Source organism: Psammomys obesus, unplaced genomic scaffold (assembly GCF_907164565.1).
Source record: "Psammomys obesus unplaced genomic scaffold, mPsaObe1.curated_primary_1811, whole genome shotgun sequence".
Taxonomy (NCBI): Eukaryota; Metazoa; Chordata; class Mammalia; order Rodentia; family Muridae; genus Psammomys; species Psammomys obesus.
Window position 1 is genome coordinate 3342747 of NW_026596143.1, and position 19827 is coordinate 3362573.

The 19827-nt window shown below is 45.6% G+C and overlaps 1 protein-coding gene across 5 annotated transcripts in view; it reads left to right on the plus strand.

The window, feature by feature from the left end:
• Nucleotides 1–19827, plus strand: part of Rbpms (RNA binding protein, mRNA processing factor) — a 153081-nt gene that overhangs the window by 82662 nt on the left and 50592 nt on the right. For all 5 annotated transcript variants that reach the window (XM_055593359.1, XM_055593361.1, XM_055593358.1 and 2 more), the window contains exon 5: nt 14988–15138. In XM_055593359.1, the coding sequence (XP_055449334.1) occupies nt 14988–15138 (151 nt within the window). The remainder of the gene's footprint in view (nt 1–14987; nt 15139–19827) is intronic.

The window sequence follows — 19827 nt, forward strand, 5'->3', positions numbered from 1 at the left end:
GTGTGTGTGTGTGTGTGTGTGTGTGTGTGTGTGTGTGTGTGTGTGTGTGTATGTGTGTGTGTATGAACATATAATGAACCTTTCCCTTCTGAGGAGTTTCCACTGTCTGATGTGGAGCTTTAAAATAATTGTGAGGCTCTGGATACTTGCTTCTTTAGCATTGCTCTTCATTAATGTTGGGGAAACCAGGGAGTGCACAGAGTGTGGGAGTGGGAGAGCTCCCTGCTGAGAAACTGGACAGCAAGAGCAGGGCTATAAAATATGCCTGAGGGCTCACTGCAGCCGACGTCTGATCTTAAAATGGAAGCGTTTAAAAACGGCTCTGGATAGTTCAGGCAACTGTCTTTTCTCAGTTGTAGAGTCTGTTTATGTCAGCTTTGTTTTTCTCCTCTCCCCTGTCCCCCAACCCCCTTCTACACCATCCACTAATAAAAGCTCAAAGTAAACTTTTCCAGAATGATCCTTAAAGCTAGCTAAATGGTCCTCAGATGACCTAACAGGCACTTAGGTAAAGCTGGGAGAAGAACACCCTAAATGTGTTTTCTTAGCCTGTCTAGCTTACAGTGCTCTGCTCTTCATATGGTTTAAGCATAAGACGCCAGGGTACTCACGCTTGGGTTTTATAATTGTGAGTCTCTATGTTGTATGGTGTTAGTCAGGAAACACATCTCCACATTTGTGAAGCACCTTCATACGTATCTGGGGCCTGTTGTCTTGTTCTGCTTGCTGTAAAGATGTATGTATTAAACGTAAAATCAGACCTTGTTTTCAATAATTAGAAGACTTAGTTTCTCTTTCTGACAAATCATCCTTAAAACCTTAGCCCTAATAGCACCTTTATGTAATCCTTTATTTTTTTTATTTTTTAATCTTTACAAAAGGAATTGTGTCTTTAAAACACCTGTGGAGACAGGTAACAGACTGCAGATGAAGTTAGTATCACGAAACTCAAATCTTCCCAGAGTTAACCCGGCCTTTGCGCTTCGTACAGGCTGTCAGTCTGAACAATTTGCTAGGTCTTGTTTAAATTTTTTAAAGACATAGTGCCACATGTCTTTCCTAGCTCTTGGGAAGCAGAAGCAGGTGGATCTCCGTGTGTTCAAAGCCAGCCATGTTTACATAATGAGACCCTATCACACATACACATGCACGCAATTTGTTTGTCTGTTTGTTTTTCTTTATTTGGAGAGAGAGAGAGAAAGAGGGAGAGTTTGAGTCACACATGAAGGTCAGAGCTCTACTTGCAGGAATCTACTCTTCTACCATGTGTATTCTAGGCATGGAGCTCAGATCATCAGAGCTGATGGCAAGTGTCCTGTACCCACCAAGACATCTCACTGGGCTTTCAGCTGCTTTTTAAGTTCCAGGGCAGTTTGAATTCGCACATAAGTCCTCCTGGCCTTTTGTTAGCTACACTGTGACAAAAGACATAGGTTTGTTTTTTGTTTTTCAGCTGTGCTGGTTCAGTACAGAGCTGCTACAAAGGGCAGTGATTTAAGCATATGTCACAGGCGAACATAGAGCGTGAGATCATTTACACCCCCTGCCAGCAGGCCTTTGTTTCTGCTCTGGTCTATTTTAACTACTGTACTTATTCTTCTACAGTTTCCTCCATACATGTAATTGTGCATGCGTGTGTACTTGGACCTTCATCATCTCCCTTTTCTGAACCCTTCTTCCCAGGTCCCCCTCCTACTTTCATGTCCTCTAGTTGTGTCTCATTGCATTTAATAAAGGGCACTTGTGTGAACTTGGAAGTGGGTAGGTTACTTACGTGTCTGTTATTCTGTATTTACCTTTAAAATTCTGTGTGTGTGTGTGTGTGTGTGTGTGTGTGTTTATGCGTGTGCGTGCTTGTCTGTCTATGCCACTTGTGCGCAGGTGCCTAATTATAGGCCAACCCGATTATGGGTGCTGGGAACCAACTCCTTTCCTCTGGAAGAGCAGCAGTGTTCTCAGCCACCAACCATTTCTCCAGCCCGCTAGATCTCTGCATTGCTAAGCCAAACTCCAGCGCCCACTCTTGGTTTTGTTTAGTTCTGTGTTTTCAGTGTCCCTAGATCATCTTTTCATGTTCTATTGCATGGCCTTGAACATGTGATCCTTCTGCGACCACCCAAGTGCTAAGACTATGGTCTTGTACCATCACACTCAGCCAGTGGAACGTTAGTGATCAAACTTACTCCTGTGTGCTGCGCACGCTCCCTGACAACCAGCTGAGCTACAGGCATTGATTGGCCCTGTTGAAGCTTTCCTTTTGATTCCCATTTGTTTGAATGGAAGTATTAGGAGTAAACCTTTGGGACCAGGGCTTTGGGTGGGGCTTATATGTGCACATTGTCCCAATAGTGAGGAAGGTGGAAAGGATAATGATCATTTTGGTTCAAAAGCCTGCCACAGGCCACTTTGGTATTTCTGTGTTGTAATGGCCAGGACACATCTGTCCCATCCGGAGCAGTCGCCTCTATTTACCTCCGGAGTTCCTGGATGAAAATGCTGTTGTCAAGACCTCTGGGTGAAAGAGTACCATCCGCTCCCTGGCCCATGCTCCTTTTCATCTAGTGTCTATGGCAAAGCCACACTGTAAACTTGTACTTTAGTGAGTGGCTGGCTGGCCGTATTGGGCTTGTAGACAGCCCCTTCCCGTCATTGTCAGCGCACAGGTCTTTCAGTCTCCCTTTTCACAAGAGTTTGAGAACATAGAGGCAAAAGTCAAACACCCGCGCCCTCTTACCCTTTTAGAAAACAAACGCTGGTCAGCTCCGATTGTGTTGACATGTTCAAGATGGAGTTTATAGTTTCTTCAAAGGCCTTGTCATGACTTTATAGTCCTCCTATACAAAGCAGATTCTCCAGGCATGGTATGCACACAGGGGATATCCTGGCTAAAAGAAAGTCAGTGTGTTCTAGTGGAAATCACTTTAGCTCATGTGGATCCCCGAGTTGGATGCCTGTCCTTGTGGTGTCTGTCCACCTTTCTTTGTCTTGCACCAGAGGGTCTGTAGTTAGCCCGGGGCCTCCAGGAGCTGGTCTGGCTGTGAACCCCACAAAGGAGGCCTGCAAAGCAGCACAAAGTTCGGCCTTTCACGGAGGAAGTAAAGCCATGTGAACTATAAGAATGATCTCAAATGACAGAGCACCAGCCTGCATCGGGGGGCTCCCATCGCTGACACCCAGCTGACAGTTTCACAGCCCAGTATGAATGTCACCCTTGGCCTTTAAAAGCAATGCAAACACCTCTCCAAAAAGCTGGGAGAGAAGGAGGTTGTGGGGTGGGTTGAAGTTAGAGAGGTAGAGAGAACCTTCCAGAAGAGATAGGGACAAGAAAGATCCCTTAAATTTGGAGGGAGTGCGTGTGCTACTCTAACCACCCAGGCCCCTGCGATCTGTGTATCTCATACACTGTTAATCTAACCACCTACAGGAGGGGCTAGTCACAGATTCTCTCCACAGCAGACCCTGAAACGGTCTTCACCCTCAGTTTATAGCTTTGAAATCCAGCATACAGAAGACCAGCACCGAAAGGGAGTGTTTGGTTCCAGGCAGCTGTGGACTTCAAAGCCTACCCCCGTAATACGGGGTTAGAGCGTGCTTGAGAGCCTGTGTGCGAGGAAGTTCAATGAAACTGTGACCTTGCCCCCAGGTGCTGCTTTCATCATTGCCACTGCTGATGGTCTTCCTGGACCACTGGCTTTCTCACTGCTTCTTACTAGGAAGTGGAAGGGTATTAACCAAGCAAGACCACCCTGGGGCAGTAATAAGGGCTTCCTCATTGTGTCGTTAAGACACATGCACCCCTAACCTGAGGCAGCTGGCTCAGTGATGCTTTGGAAGGCGGGTGGGTGACAGTGCCATTCCATCACACTAATGAGAGCAAAGGCTGCATTGCATTTAGGGAAATGGCATGGTCAGTCGGAAATGTCCTCAGACACTGTTCCAGAGCCGGGATGGTTAATGAAGGATGGCATTAGACTTCTGTCTCGGTCAAGTTTATGGTCTTGTGGTAACCTTAGAGGTAAAAATTACACATTCTGGAAATTACGGCTAAACCTCTGGATACATTCTAGACTAGGCATGGAATAGATTATTCTGAGGTAAAGCCAGGACAAGCACTTCTTGGAGGTAGTTGGAATAAGAAAAAGAACAGGGTGTGATTGGTGCACTATAGTTTCTCAATGGGCAGTGGCCCAGCTGTCCTTGCTGTGGTATTAACAGTCCTGCTCTTTCTGCCAGCAATGTCCTTATTTAGGAAAGGTATGAGACGCAGTCGCATCTGATGGATGCTTTCCATTGTTCATTCTTTTCTGGAACCCACGTGCACCCAGGTCTCAGCACAGTGGAGCATGGACAACAACCTTCATTTTCATCTGAACAATGCCGTCTTTATAAAACGAGAAACCTGCCCCAATCAGGAGACACAGAAAATTGGATTCTGGTGGCTTCTCAGTCTTCATCTGGGGCTGTGAGTGGCTTACTTAATGCAGGTGGATCTTCCTTTCTTCAGAGGTTCCTGACATTCACGATGAGCCTAACACAGCACCCCCCCACACCCTGCTGGGCCTTGAACCCATTCCTGTTGCGTTCTGCGCAGGCACTTCCCATCTCAGCACCTTGATGAGGTTTGTGTTGCTCCTGCTCCTGTGAATGCCCCTCTGTGGCATTCTTCCTTCCTCTCACCTAACACCAGGTGGTCAGCAACCCCTAACCACACACCCTCACAGCTCCAGTTATCCCTGAGTGGCCGGGAAGTAGGGCCAATGAGCAGTCCTGCCCACAGTTGAGACCGCCTAGGTTAGGAAGTCTCTAAACCTGTGAATTTCCTGCTTTATTCTCTACTGAGCAGCAGAGACTCCAGCCTGTCCTCCAGCTTTCTGTTGCGATTTGTACTGTTTTCATTTTCTCAAATTGCTGCAAGTTTTCGCTGGGACACAATGGTGTTTATTACATTATTATATCACTTATTTTTATTACTGTTAGAAAATTTCTAACAGTAATGCAAGAAAGATTTTTTTATTGTTCTTTTTTTTTTTTTTTTTTTAACCCCTTCCATTTTTTTGTATTTTCAAGTAATCCTTTTTCATTTATGTTTGCAGTGGGCTGTTCTTCCTTTAACTGCAGGCTATTGTCTAGGAATGAATCCTACCCACTCTGTTAATTGATGGCCTGGAGTGGTTTGCCTTTGCCCTGTCACTTAATGTTTAAGGCTCAGCTGAATGAAAAGGTTGTTTTCACGAGACCTCTAGGGAGCTTTGCATAAAGCCTGTTCAGAATCTGTTTCTAATCTGTTTTATGATGCTTGCAGAAGTGAAAGCTGATAACACTCAAGAAAACTATAAATCTGTTTCACGTTTCAGCGCCACGAGACCTTGGAAGCATCTTTAGATTGTATGTTTACCTGCTGCTCTGCGATGGAAAGGCACGCTGTCAGCGCCCTTAGAAAATAGCTCTTATTTCTAACTTTTTTTGCTTTTAATTTCTAAAAATAAATGGCAGGCCTTTCAACTTAATATCCTTCTATTCTGTTGGAAGCCCTGACCCCAGGATACTTTCCCTCCCGGTGACCAAAATGCTCTTTGAAAGCAGAGACTTACCCTTCCTATAAGCTGTCTTGAAATATAGCAATGCAGGAAAGTGCAAATCAAAACTGTAAGGAGATCTCCCTTCACACGCAGTAGGCAGCTGACAGAGACAGACACCATGTAGTGTCTGGTCTTAGAGTGGGGAAATCACGAGGCTTGGGCATTTGTGATGGAACTGCAGTAGCCGGACAGCTTTAGGTAAGTTAGCTCTTCTTCAGAAAACCAACGTAGAATTACCACATGATATAGTTCCCCTCAGAGGAGGTAAATATGTGTGTTCCTAAGTGTCTGAGGTGGCCTTATTCACAATACAGTAGAAGAGTTGAAACATGGCGGTGAGATAGCTCAGTGGAGTGGAGGCCCTGTGGCCGTGATGGACAACCTGAATTTGATCCTTCAAACCCTGTGATGTTAGGAGAGAACTGGTTTCCACAAGTTGTCCTCTGACCTCCATACAGGTACCAAGGGACAGGATATGTGCATACACATAAAGAAATTTCAGAAAATTAAATTGAAACAATCTAATGCTCATTAAGTGGTGAAAGGTTGTTGAGTAACATGTGGTCGGTTAATATCTGTACAGTTGGATATTATTCAACAATTAAAAAGAATCAGTGAAACTGCTGTGTGCTACCGCAATGTAAATAAGCCTGGAAAACATTAGTTTTGATAAAGGGTCCTGTCAGAAAAGACTACTCGGTAGGTTTTACTCATTCAAGCCGTATATCATTCAGCAGATTGAAAACATTATTATCAGTGCTTGTTGGTTAAGAGGAAGAGAAAAAAGAAAAAGAGTAATTGCTAATGGACACAGAATTTATATCTGAAGTATAAGAAAAGCCTCAAATACATTTCTTGTGGTACAAGAAGTCCGTTTTGAGACAGGGTTTCACTGCATAACCGAGGCTGCCCTTGAGCGTGAACTCCTGGCCTCTCAAGTGCCACCTCACCTAGCCAAAAGAAATATTTTGAACATAATATTGTATGATTAAACTACCTCCAGCCCCGGAGTATCTCACCGGTGGCTTTCTCACACACTGTTGTGATTGGAAAACTTGAGTTTAAAGCATTTTCAGAGTGGGTAACTTATCATCCAGTTCTGGTCAACTGTAGGGGAGAGAAGTGAGTTTCTTGCAGAAGAAGCAGGTTGCCAGGACACCAGGCCGTGTTTCGTAATAGCCAGCCAAGCAATGCTCTCATGGAGTTTGAATCTAAAGACCTAGGAGAACCTCCACGGGTCAGCACAGATTGCCACTTAGTTTGCTCCGGAGAGTGAGGTTGGCGCTTCCTCCCTGGTACTGTTTTCTGTTGCCACTGCTTACAGTAACCAGCACTGTTGATTCAACTCAATTGTTCAGTGCTTTCTACTTACTGACAATTGGACAGGAAATCACTTCCCTGACCCTCCCTGCAGTCTCACCCCACCGTTTGAATTCCTAAGCCTTCCAGGGGAAGAGTGCTACCTATGTATTTGTGATCGTCACCCATGTGTAGGACATGATAAGACAGGCCCAGAGGTGTGAGCACTGGGCCGGCTTCTCCATGGTCGAGATGGTTGTAGAGAAAGAAGCTACTCTTGGCTGTAGGGCAGCCGAATGGCTTGAGAGAACCAGAACATACTAGCAGAACTCCAGAGCACAAGCTTTTACAGCCAGAAACCGAGGAGTTGTGGAGCAGAAGGGACAGTTAGAAGGTCCAGGCCCTGTTATTGGCACAGAAAGGTTGTTGGCTCAGTAGCAAGCTTCAGTTTGACTTGAGGGTCTTCTCCTTGGGGTCCTTATTGGTCCTTCTCCTCTGGGGTCTGTGATGGCAGTTCAATTGATGTTCTCCAACCTCATAGGAGTTAGATGATTTTTTAAAATACTTGTTTTGGTTTAAATGTAGCGTGTATGTGTCTGTTTGTGGTTATGTGCACGTGAGTGTAGTGACTGTGGAGGCCAGAGGAGGGTGCTGGGATCAAACGCGGATCCTCTGAAATAGTGATACAGCTCTTTACTGTTGAGCCATCTCTCTAGCCCTAAGTTAAATGGTTCTTAAGGCTAAGGAAGAGCCAAGCAGATTACTGTAAGAGAAAGTGGATTTTCGTACATTCTAGTTCTCTGTGTAATTTCTGCTACAAAGTACTCTGTGTTTGAAAGTAAGAAAGGCTTGGGTAAAATGGTGCTGCTTAAGCAAAAAGCCATTTTGTCCCTGCTTTGGTATAAATACCTGGCTGGGCTACCTCCAGAGCTCCTGTTCTTTAAAGCTGAAAAGGGTTTCCATTTGGAGTTGTGTGTAGAGAAAGGACAGTCTGAACCTTGCTACAGTGTCAGCAACCAGGAGAGTGTCAGCAACCTGAGCCTGGGGACATGGCTGCTTTTCTGTGAATCTTGTTTGTTGTACATGAATCTCAGATCCAGTGTGTGCAAGAGAGCCAGTGGGGTATTCCAACAGGAAATGGCCTTTATCCATTTTCATAGGTGGGAAAGGAAGGAGCTAGGTTCTTTGGTACTTAACAACAGATGCAGTTTCACATGGCTGCTCACTGGAGCTCACATTTGAATTGATGTGGTGGGAGTGCCACCCGTGATCCATACAGGTACTTGGAAGGGGGGGCAAAGAGGATTGGCAATTTGAGCCAGCCTGGCATACATAAGACCGTGCCTATCAGTAAATTAATTAGAATTTGGGGTCGAGGCTAGAGCTCACTAGAAAATAGGGGTTTCCTTTAGTGAATTCTTAATCTTGATAAAAGCCATTTTACTAGAGTTGAGAGAAAAGCAACAGAGCAAGCAGGCTGTAATTCCCAGCAGCTGCCAGGAAATGGTAGTGGGAGAAGAGGAAGAAAGTTGAGCCTTTTGTGGTAGAGCACAAGAAAGCAGGGGAGGCCTGCTGGCAGCTATGTGGAGGTGGCAGGGGTCTTCAGACAAAGAGACCGCAGTATGTCTGAGCAGCTTGTAGCTTGCTTAGGAAGCCAGCTGGTGGTGTCCAAGGAGATAAAAAGGTGGAAAGGAAAAAATTCATTCTTTTTGAGTTAGAGCACAGAAAAACTCCCAGGCTTAGCTTTGAGAACCAGTAAGCAACAGCTTTAAGGGAGGAGCTTCTGGGGTGTGTGCACACGTATCTCGTTAAAAAGATAACTATAGCCAGACAAGGTGGCACACGCCTGTAATCCCGGCGCTCGAGAGGCAGAGGCAGGCGGATCTTTGTGAATTCAAGGCCAGCCTGGTCTACAAAGGGCAGGACAGCCAAAGCAACACAGAGAAACCCTGTCTCGAGAAACCAAACAAAAAGAAAAGAGAGAGAGAGAGAGAGAGAAAGATAATTATACTTAACATCATCAGGTGCAGAGTGCTTTTCTGTCCCATGATTAGAGGCTTCCTTGAGTTAACTCCTAAGGGAAGAACACACTAGTATGCTTTTGCAACTTTACAGTCTTGGGCAGTGTCGAGTGTCATGTCTCTGCTGAGAGTCAGAATTCAGTAGAGAGCAGCAAAAACAGACGCTGCAGTGCATTGTTCAGGAATAGTGACCGGAAGGGACTCTGTGCAACATACGCATGGTTTCCAGTTTGTTTCCTTGAGGTGGATATGCCTGCTCACCACCTGAATCAGCATCTCACTGTGGCCCAGGCTGGCTTGATTTCAGATCCTCTTGCCTTGGCCTCCAAGTCCTGGGATCCAGGGTATGTTCTCTTTGCTTTCCTTGCTCTGATAAATCACTCCGACAAGGCAGGGGTTCACTATGCAGCCCTGGCTCCTCTGGAGCTCAGTATGTCACCTTGGCTGGCTTAGGTCCTCCTGCTTCTGCCTTCTAAGCACTAAAACAAAAGGCATGCACTCCCACATGCAGCTAGATTTGTTTTTTTATTTTATGTGCGTGTTTTGCTTGCGTGCATATGCGCGTGTACACAATGCCCACAGAAGCCAGCAGAGGATGTCAAGATACCAAGATATGGTGGCATTGGAATAGCAGTTGAGAGCCGCCACATAGGTGCTGGAACCAAACCTAGCCAGCTTTCTTATGTACAGTTGCCATCCACAGTGGGATGGCCCTCCTATGTCACTCATCTATCAGGGTACTCTCTCTCATACATGGCCCCAGGCAAGTCTGACCTGAGCAGTTCCATCAGGTGTCCTTCACATCTGCCTCTCGGTTATGTTGAGTTGACAGTAAAAACTAGCACACCACATTGTTCTTTTGGATAGTTTTAACTTTTTTTTTAAGTAATAGTCTGGATTTTTTTTTTTTTTTCTTTTAAGATAGATAATTCTCAGTCTGCAAACAGTTGACTCCATGGATGGTAAAGCCTCCCAGAGTATTTTTGGCTAGGGTGAGGCTGTCAGTCATACACAGTAATTACATTTAGTCACACAGTATGAATCTGTGTGTCAGTACTGATGTGAATGGCTCATAAAGCATAGAACTAGAAAGGTAGGAAATTATCATATAGAAAGGGAATGAAGCTGGGTATGCTGGCACATGTCTGTAATCCCAGCACTTAGGGAGGCAGAGGCAGGTGGATCTCTGTGAGTTTGAGGCCAGCCTGGTTCACAAAGTCCCAGGCAGCCAAGGCTGCACAGAGAAACCCTGTCTCAAAAACAAAAACAGAAGGGAGGGAGGGAGGACGAAAGGGAGGGCATGACCCTTGCTTGGTGGCACATGTCTTTAATCCCAGCACTCTGGAAGCAGAGGAGTCTGTGAGTTTGGGGCCAGCCTGGTCTACATAGTGCATTCCAAGATAGCTAGAGCTACGTAGTGAGACAAAAAGTAACACCATAAAGGGAATGGTCAGATTACCAAACCACCATTAGTCAGGCAGTAGGAATCAGGAGTAAGTGTTACACTAGTGGTAGTTGTGATGAGAAACAAGGAATCCCCTAAAGCCTGAAAGGACCCTTCGTAGGAGGTGCTTAGTGGATAAGAAGAGCTAGCCAGGCATGGGGGCTCATGGTGATGGCCTGTAAGTACTTTGGAAGAGGAGATAATAAGAATGTCTCTGTGTTTGGGTTAAAGAGAGAGACTTTGTCCCCAAACAAACAAACAAACAAAACCCAGAAACAAAATATTAATAACCTTACACTAGAGGAAATCTGACATGTGATCAGAGCTCCTGTCACCACGGCAGGGACTAAAGTGACATCCTATGCCTACTTCAGTAATGCTGGATGGGAACCAGAAACACACGTACGCAATAAAGTCCAATTGAGAGACAGTTTGCTAAACAAATGGCCAGTACCCTTTTAAAATGTCAAGGCGACTGAGTGGCAACAGGTAAATTCCCTGCATGATTCTGGGTTAGATCCTGGAGCAGAGAACACAGAACGGACCTCATCTTTAGGAATCCAAGCTGTAATAAAGTCATTGCTCATAAAACTTGACAGTGGTCAAAGCTGTGTATAGAAGCAGAAGAGGAGCCGGGAAGTAAAGTATGTGTGGTAATGTGCCAGCATTTTAGGAGCCTCTGTGCGGGACACGGGAATTCTTACCCGTTCTCTAACTTGGGAGTTGTTTGTCAGAACTTTAAAGAGATAGATCAATAGGAAGGTAGTTAGGGGGCCCTTCCCTGACGTGTGTGCAGCCAGAGAACAGCTTTGTGGAGCCACCTCTGTTGCCACCTTCACGTGGGTTCCGTAGGCGGAACTTAGCTTCTCCATCTTGCATGGCAAACATCTTTATCCACAGAGCCGTCTTGCTGGCCCAGTGTAACTTTTTTAAGGTAAGCGGAAAATACCAACAGAGTGTTGGCCACGATGCCTGCTATGGCCCTGCTCCAGGCCATGAGCCCTTCATGCCAGCTTCTGATACTTTCAAAAAGGATTTATTTATTTTGTGTTTGCCACAGCATGCATGTGGAGGTCAGAGGGCAACTTGTGAAAGCAGAGAAAAACCTCTCTCTCATAAATACATCCATTATGGCTGTATAAATTACAGGATGTAAGAATTCAAATAACACCATCCATGTCAGTCTGACCCTTTTCTTATGAACAGCACAGATATAAGTAGGTATATGGGTGTCACCACTGGCTTGTTCTTTATTGTTGTTTTTTTTCATTCTTTCTATAAATGATTTCATTGCCCCTAAAGCTCACTGCTGAGGACTGGCAGGCCTGCTTAATTGTGTAGCTACTCTCTAAGGATATTGGGCTGGGTGTTAGACATGGAATTAAAGCACTGTGTTTACTGCACCGTGTAACATCCCTCAGGCATTGGGGTGCTAGAGAACCTCTAATGGACACGTGCCATCTTCGAGCGAGAGGGACTTCGGACCTCCCTTGTCTGGACACCCCTGTATGAGCTCATCTCTGCTTACGCCCACTCCCACTGCCACTTAGTGCTTTTTGTCACTGCCCCTCGGTGAGCTTCTGCCATTTTATCTTCCTCAGTGCCTTCCCCCCTTCCCCTTGCATGAAGCTGCCCTTGTGTTCTCTGATACTCAGCAGACTACCAAGGATCCACTGTTGTTTGCAGCATTGTAGCATCTCATGCAGGCTGCCCTGTAAGGGTTCAGCCTCCAACTCAGGCCTGACCTGGATTGCTGGAGATGTTGCCTGCCCCTGTAATAGCACTTGGACCTTGTGGCTCGTAGATAACAATTTGTTCATCCTCACATTACTACTGATTTCTCGGAAGTATCATTTTCTGATCCATATAAATATATGCTGCCGTTTATGTTTTGAAGAGAAAGGTTCTGTATAATCGAGTTTTGATATATTATTAGCTGGAGGGGCCGAAGTTGATTGGCGCCTCAGAGAGTCCCTGTTTTTTCACGTGGCTGTACTCTCCCCTGGCAGTAGTTACTATAGCCAGAGAGGGAGCTTCTTAGGCTTTAATTAAAAGCACAAGGTGTTTCCCCCATGCTGTGTCCTGTCTCCCCCCGCCCCCACCCCTTGCAGTTCTCCCTCTCCCATCTCCTCATCCTGTACCATTTAAAATGTTTGGGACTTGGCTAATCCCTATGGATAGAAACCTAGTGAAGCAGGATATTGATTACCAAATATGGTATTGCTGCTAAAGATGCTGGCGGAATGTGGCTTGTATTCTGGGCCTCTGGCCTCCCAGTAGGCTGCCAAACAAATTAGGTCATTTTAACTTCTGAGCGTTTTTTGTTTTGTTTTGTTTTTGTTAATAAGATGCTGGAACTTTGATTTGGAACATGATGTTGATGTTATTTTAGCTCAAACAAGAGAAGGGTATGAGAAGGAGGCAGGGAGGAGGGAGACTCAGCCCAGCAAGTTTTAGGTGGTTGTGCAAGAAGCAATCACATTGATGGTCTTGGTGGATTCTAGGATACCCATAAGTGAACCAAAGGGTAGAATTCAAATGTTCAGCATGGTGGTCTTAGGCTAAACGCTACAGGAACTACTAAGACCCAGGACAGTGTTGTCATGGCATTCCCAGGTTGATACAGGCTCAGGGTTAGAAAGATGCTTCCAAAGACAGCTGGCGGAGGTTAGTGCAGGAGAAAGCTCTCTGAAGTGTGTGTGCTGCCCTGCACAGCTCTGCTGTGAAGGTGCAAGGCCTTCTGGGGGAGCAGCAGTTGTCTCATCTCAGCAAAGACACGCTTCTTTAGTCCGTATTTGGTTTTGAGGGTAACTTTACTGTTTTTCTCTTTGTTTTCCTTAAAGACAAGGTCTCACTCTAGCCCAGGCTATCCTGGAACACATGCTTATCCTCTTCCCTCAGCCTCCTCTCACGGGCTAAGATTACGGATGTGAGCCGGCAATAATGGGTATGGTGGGATAAAGTGGGTCTCTGTTAGAGGATGACAGGAGCAAATGCTGCTTCAGATTACAGCCTCATTTTTTTAGTGTATATTCTGGTAATACAACCAGAGAGTTTACTAATGAAGGACCTTAAGTTAAATTTGTTCTTTATAGTTCACAATACTGATACTTCTTTTTCACTTTTGTTGGTTAGGTCTGTATAGATGCAATCTTGCCTCCTTCTCACAGTGTTTTCCATCCTTAATGGTTGTTTTCTCAGAAAATAAGTAAGGCAGGAATAAGTTCTTCACACTTCAGGCGATCTCTTCGTCAGGGCTGCTATTTCCTGCCCCAATCCCCGTTCCTGTTAACGTCAGTCACTGGTTCTTCCGTGTGCCTTTGGAACTGAACCTCTAAAGTTCAGTCATTCGTCTTGGCCTCCAGAGCTAAGAGCTTCTTTTTAATTTCATACAGTAACAACCCTGACTTTTCCTTAAGTGAAAAAAGGTGGGAGGTGGTGGGGTGACAAGCTCACAGCGCTCTGGTAGGAAACTCTCAGAAGGTAAATTAAAGGGAGGGATGTGGGGGCCTCTGGGCCACATGAATGAAAAGTTTGTGTTCTTAGCATAATTCACTTCTAGGACTGAGACAAACATGAGGTCTGGAATCACAGTGTCTTTTTGACACTGTTGGTAGTATCCAGAATTGCTGGCACTGAATGGTTTTCATTACAATCTTAGTTTTGCTTGGTAATGGAGAAATTCTTGAGTGAGGAAGTCCTGAAGCCCACTTGATGCTTAAATCTCAGACTTTTGAGTGCTTGGAATCTGCTCTATTGAAACATGATTTTTGTTGCTTGTTTGCTTTGAGGGACGGGGTTTCTCTGTGTAGCCCTGGCTGTCCTGGAACTCAACTCTGTAGACCACGTTGGCCTGGGACTTGGGGATTGTGTGCCTCTGCTTCCTGAGACCTGGGGTTAAAGGCATGTCCTATTACCACACTCACTAAAGCTTTTTTCATTTTTTAAAAAAGGTCAACTGCAATGATAGGAATGAGCAACTAAGGTTACTTTCATCTCAGGCCTATGGAGTCTTTTGTTTCCTTATGTATCTTGTAAGACAACTGTAAAAGAAATCAGGATTTCACCGTTTGAAGCCTAGCAAATTCATGCAGTAACTGGAATCAAATGCTAAGTTACATTTAAAATATTGTGGCTATTTAATTTCTATTTTTGAGCATGTGGGGCTGTGTATTACTTTTGTAGAGCTGAACTGGAGACAGACTGCTTTTTCTCTATTTATAGGTAACGTCACTAAAAGCACTGAAGAATTTTACCGTTCATAGTGTCGTTCCGAGTGCAGCCCACTCAGGATTTCAGGTGTCCCTCTCTGGAGCGTAGGCATATATTTTCCATGCTCAGTAGCAGTTTCCAATCCAAGTTTTTGATGTGTTGTGAATTTGTTGCTCTGCATTTTAAAAGTCAGACCAGAACAATTTGAGGAAGAATAGCAGTGTTTGCACATGTAGACAGCCGAAGGCTCTAGTGGCAGGAGCCTGGTCTGCCTGGCCCTCTGGCCACATTGCGCTGTGGGTTTTGCATGTTCTGGGTAAATGCTGAGAGTAAGAGCCCTCACCCTGTTCCCCCATAGGCCACAGGTTACCATTGCGTTTATTCTGTCACCATTCTGGTTTACATCTCCGTTTATTCTTTTTCCCCCCAAAGGGCATCCGCTTCGATCCTGAAATCCCGCAAACACTACGACTAGAGTTTGCTAAGGCAAACACGAAGATGGCCAAGAACAAACTCGTAGGGACTCCAAACCCCAGTACGCCTTTGCCCAACACTGTACCTCAGTTCATTGCCAGAGAGCCATGTAAGTTGAACTACTTTTCATTTTGCAAAAACGACCACGGCAGAGAGCTGTCAGTCACTGTTTGGGAGAGTGCGCTGTGGTATGCCGAGGTAGCTGGACCTTGTTCTACATTTTGTTAAGAAATAGCCTGTTCTTCCGACCTCACTTCTGAGGGGCCCAGGCTGGTAGTAAGCAGCCATCATGAGAAAGGGTTCCACTTGACCCAAACGGCACCTTCCATATTGCCCTTTTCTGGGTTTCTGGACATGCCATTGGGCACTGTGAGTGTGCCCGGGCTGTCTTCCTACCCCGTCCTTGGGAAGAGCGGCTGGGTTACCGCATTCACTTTACTCCATCAAAGGACGTCAGTTCTCAGGCTGTGAAAAATATTCAAAGTAAAAGAAGCACGTGTTCCCGAGCACGTGACCCTGTTTTGACAAGTGTAGGGCGAGTAGTGGGCGCACAGACACACAGCGTATGTCCGTTTGCACAGTCAGCTAGCTCTAGCCTTCTCAGACCAGGAGAGTTTTACAGAAATCCAGGTTTCCTGTTTTGAATGATTTAAGGACGCTAATCGTTGAACAAGATTTTTGCGCCCCATCCACCCACAAACGGGCTTACGCCCTTAACTGTGGAGACTGTGACTTCTCCTTTCCAGTGAATAACTTTAAAAGGCTGACTTCATCTTCTTTCGTAAGCTCCGTCATTGGCAGAAGTGAGGCGTGAGAGGGACTTAAATTTTCCCTTTCATTATAGAGCCATATGTGATTTAATATGGCAGGGCACTCACGGAAGTCCAGGTTTCACACAGTTACCCGGAATGTTGCATCTCATGGTTCTTGATCTTCTTTCCAGCGCTTGAAGCCCTGATTCCTCTGACTGCTTTGCCGGCAGTACCCGTCTCTGTGCAGTCAAAAGGCACGTGGGCTCCTTGCTTGACCCATGTCATGCGCGCATCAGATTCAATCAGCTCCTCCTGCAAGCTAATTATTTGAAGCGCAGTCAGCTTAAGAAAGCTGGTGCTGGCCAGATAACAGTTCCATCTCTCCCGCTGCCAAACACCAAGCTTTTTTCAGTGCTAGGAGACAAAGTCATAGTAAGGGGGAAAGAGTACTTTGCTTTTTCACGTCTTTAGAAACCTGAGTACTTAGGAAGGAAATCTAAATAGAAGTGCATTTTACAGAATACTTTCATTACAGGAGGATATCGCTCACATAATTCATGTTGACCCACTTAAGCCAGTACTTTGTGATACATATGTTTATTTACAGATAAGTAATTACGAAAGCAAGAGAAAAAGTAAGTTGAGATTTGAATTTTGCCCTCTGAATCCTGGAAGCATTTACATCCTGTGTGTGTGTGTGTGTGTGTGTGTGTGTGTGTGTGTGTGTGTGTGTGTATCTGGAAGTTATCTTTCTTGATAGGGCATTTGGAAAGAATACTTTTAGAATGCCTTGGCTTTTTTTGTGTATGAAAGAAATATGTCTGCCTTGTATCTCAGCGTCACTTGAAATGATTAATCCAAACAGGAAGTGTCACCGTGGTGACAATTTAGACTTCAGCCTTTTATGTCTATGCTGACTGCTTTTTTAAAGAACTCAGACCTCTGCAGCATGTAGCTGTGGACGGGATAGACAGCCTGCTCCCCGAGGAGGGTAGAAGCTACCGATGGGAGCTCCCCAGCCCTCCTCAGGCCCCTGAACTTGCAGGAGTGCACAGAGCTTAGCTGTCTGGCCACAATGCTCATTTCCTTTCCGTGTGAACAGAACAGAACTCTGAGGTTGTCAGATAGTCTCCATGGCAGGATCAAAACTGCTGCACTGCTCCTGGCAAAACAAACTTGAAGCTGGGCGCGGTGGCGCATACCTGTAATCCCCAGCATGGGGTGGTGTGCAGTGGAGGTGCAGTGAGTGGCAGAATGTCCGGCCTGAGCTACATGGCAGGTTTCAGTGTGTCCGCCCCCCCCCCCAAAAAAAAAAACTCTATCCCCCAGAATCCAACCAAAAAACTATGTTTTGAAAAATCAGATAACAGTGTTTTCTTGAGAAAATTAAAGTTAGCATGCCTTCTCTTTATATAGCTCCTTTTTACGACAGAGGCCCTGACAAACAGCCCTCTGCTGCAGCTCAGCTGACCTTTTCATCCACTAGTGTTCCCTCTGGGAACTGTAATTTTCCATGTCTTATTCTTGGTCACTGTTTTCTGAGAGTCACATCACCGACTAAATGCCTGAGTGGGTGTGGGCTGGCGGGTCCACTTACATGTGTTTAACTGCCTGTCAGGTGGAGATTGAAGCCTCGAAGGCCTCTGTTGTTTGCTGCAGGGACCTGACATGAATGCTGCTCTTTGTCAGTGTTCTCACACGGAAAGTACTCTTTGCTGTCTCTAAAGGAAACTGACTTGATTATACAACAAACACTTACATGCACTCAATTCTCAACTGAAACCTGTTGGTCTGAAATGAGGTACCACGTCCTGGGAAAGAAGGAAGCTGTGGTCACTGGTACCAGAGCTGTCAATCCAAGAAGTTGGTGACAGTCACAATTGTCAGTCAGGAAATCTTGGCCCCCTGTGAAGGACACAAGGGAGGTGCTGCCACTCAGTCTGGATGGCACCGGACTCCTCTGTGTGCTAACCACTCATGCCTCGTTCATGCTGGGTGTGGAGGTTTTACAGTGTGAGGCTGATGGTAGCCTTGACTCTAGAAGCTATTGACAAGTGTAGTGACCTTCACAAAGACATTTAATTTTTCTGTGCTCCTGTTCTCTCAACTATAAAATGAAATTAAGTTTTAGTCCACATGATTGTTGTAAGAGCCAAAAAGCTGTATCCCGAGATTGCCCCGTTTAGGGATCGGGGGACAGAAGTGGGGGGCAGCAGGTGGTTATAAGATGTGATCCAGTTTTATCTCCATGGACCGTTTGGGTGGCTGTGCTTCTCCATTAGGTACTGAGTGTCAGTGTTGTGTGTCTGCAGCCAGTTGTCCTTCCTGCAGGCTTAGGAGAATGAGAGAAGGGTGCAATTCCAGGAAAGCTCTGTGTCTTCCTAAGTCATTTGTTTTGGGGGGTGAGGGCAGCACAAACATGCACCTTGGAGCCTGGAGCTTCAGGGGAGATTAAACTGGCTTTGAATTTGAGAGTGTTTTGCTTGTCTGCCTCTCACACTGTGTATAGCGGTGTGCCCAGATTAACTATATTTTTGTGAGTAAGATCATTAATTTGAAGTTAGAATTCCTTCCATCCCCTGTCATTTAATGTTTTGTGGTAGTAAGAGGATCAAAGGTAGGGAAGCCCAATCCAATATGACTATTATTCTATAAGAAAAAGAAGAGAAAGAGGAGTTGGAAAACAAACACCAAGTATGTGGTATGGAGAGAGAAGACACCATGGAAAATGGGAGCCCTCCTTGAGGGTAGAAGAGGCCTCAGGAGAAACAAGCCTGCTGCCGCCTTGGACTTGGTCTTGGTTGTTTGAAACCCATGTGACCAATACCTTTCTGCTTAAACTTTGTAGTTTATAGCCCTGGCAACCTAGTATGTCAGGGGATGGATTGAAGACTATTGCCCCTTTAGGAACTTTGGTCTAATTATCTCACCTGCATTGTGCCTCCTTTCTCAGGTATAAAGTAGCAATTCTAATTATTCCCGCATTTGCTCACAAGGATTACCTACTCTATGTAATAGTAGGCAGTCCTCAGTAGACACTGGATTGTTAATATGTATGTGTAAAAACATGTATGTTATATGTGTTTGCTCCTCCGTAGTTGTCTGTATTTGTACACTCACTCAACCATGAGCAACTAGAAGTGCATGTAGGAATTTTTGACATGTCATGGGTTTGCTTTTGTGTTTTTAAATCTGGTCATAATTGCCAGCAATTAGTGGAAGGAGCTGTACAGTAAAGGTCTGTAAAAATGTGTAATCTTTAAATGTGTGCCTGTGTGTGTGGCACATGTGTGCACATGCCACCAGAAGCCAGGGGGAGTATCCAGTCCCCAGGAGTGGCAGGTAGTTTGTGAGCTGCTTGTTGTGCGTATTGGGAGCCGAGTTTTGGAAGAGCAGCATCCCGGCAACCTCCCCCAAGATGTATAGTCTTGCTGGGATATACTGAAGCGCACACAGTTAAAAAGTATCACTTTAGCCATGTTCATCATCGTGCACCAGAACTTCCGGTGGAGAAACGCTTCTGAGTTCAGACATTTGCAGTGTATCTTACATCACGGTGCTTCCAAAGGCAGAGGCAGCCAGGCACCTGTTCGGGCCTGTGTTCACATTAAACAGACCGCCTTTTTCATTTAAAGGCAGGTGGGCCTTACCCTCAGTATATGCCTGAAGAATGACCTTGAACCTTTGATCTTTACCCACCCTACCGTTTCTACCTCCCCTCTGCCCTTGCAGCCTCCAAAGCATGCAATTGGAGTACTGTCCAAGCTTCTTCACATTGAAGGGATCCCTTGAAAAAGCAGGAGTGGGAAGTCCACAGTAAGGGTGTGTGGTGGGGGAGGATTGATCCTCCATGTCTGAAGCTCCACTCCAGTGACCATAGAACAGCTCTGTACTGTGTCCGAGGAGCGGCAGCACGGCGCATGCCGTTGCAGTCTGTGTAGACAAATGTGTGTCCTTCATGTCTGACAGTGTGCGGGGTGGCACGCGAGTGCTATGAGGTGCCGGGAGCCTTACTCCCGCTCTGCATAAGCGGATCTTTTGGGAGC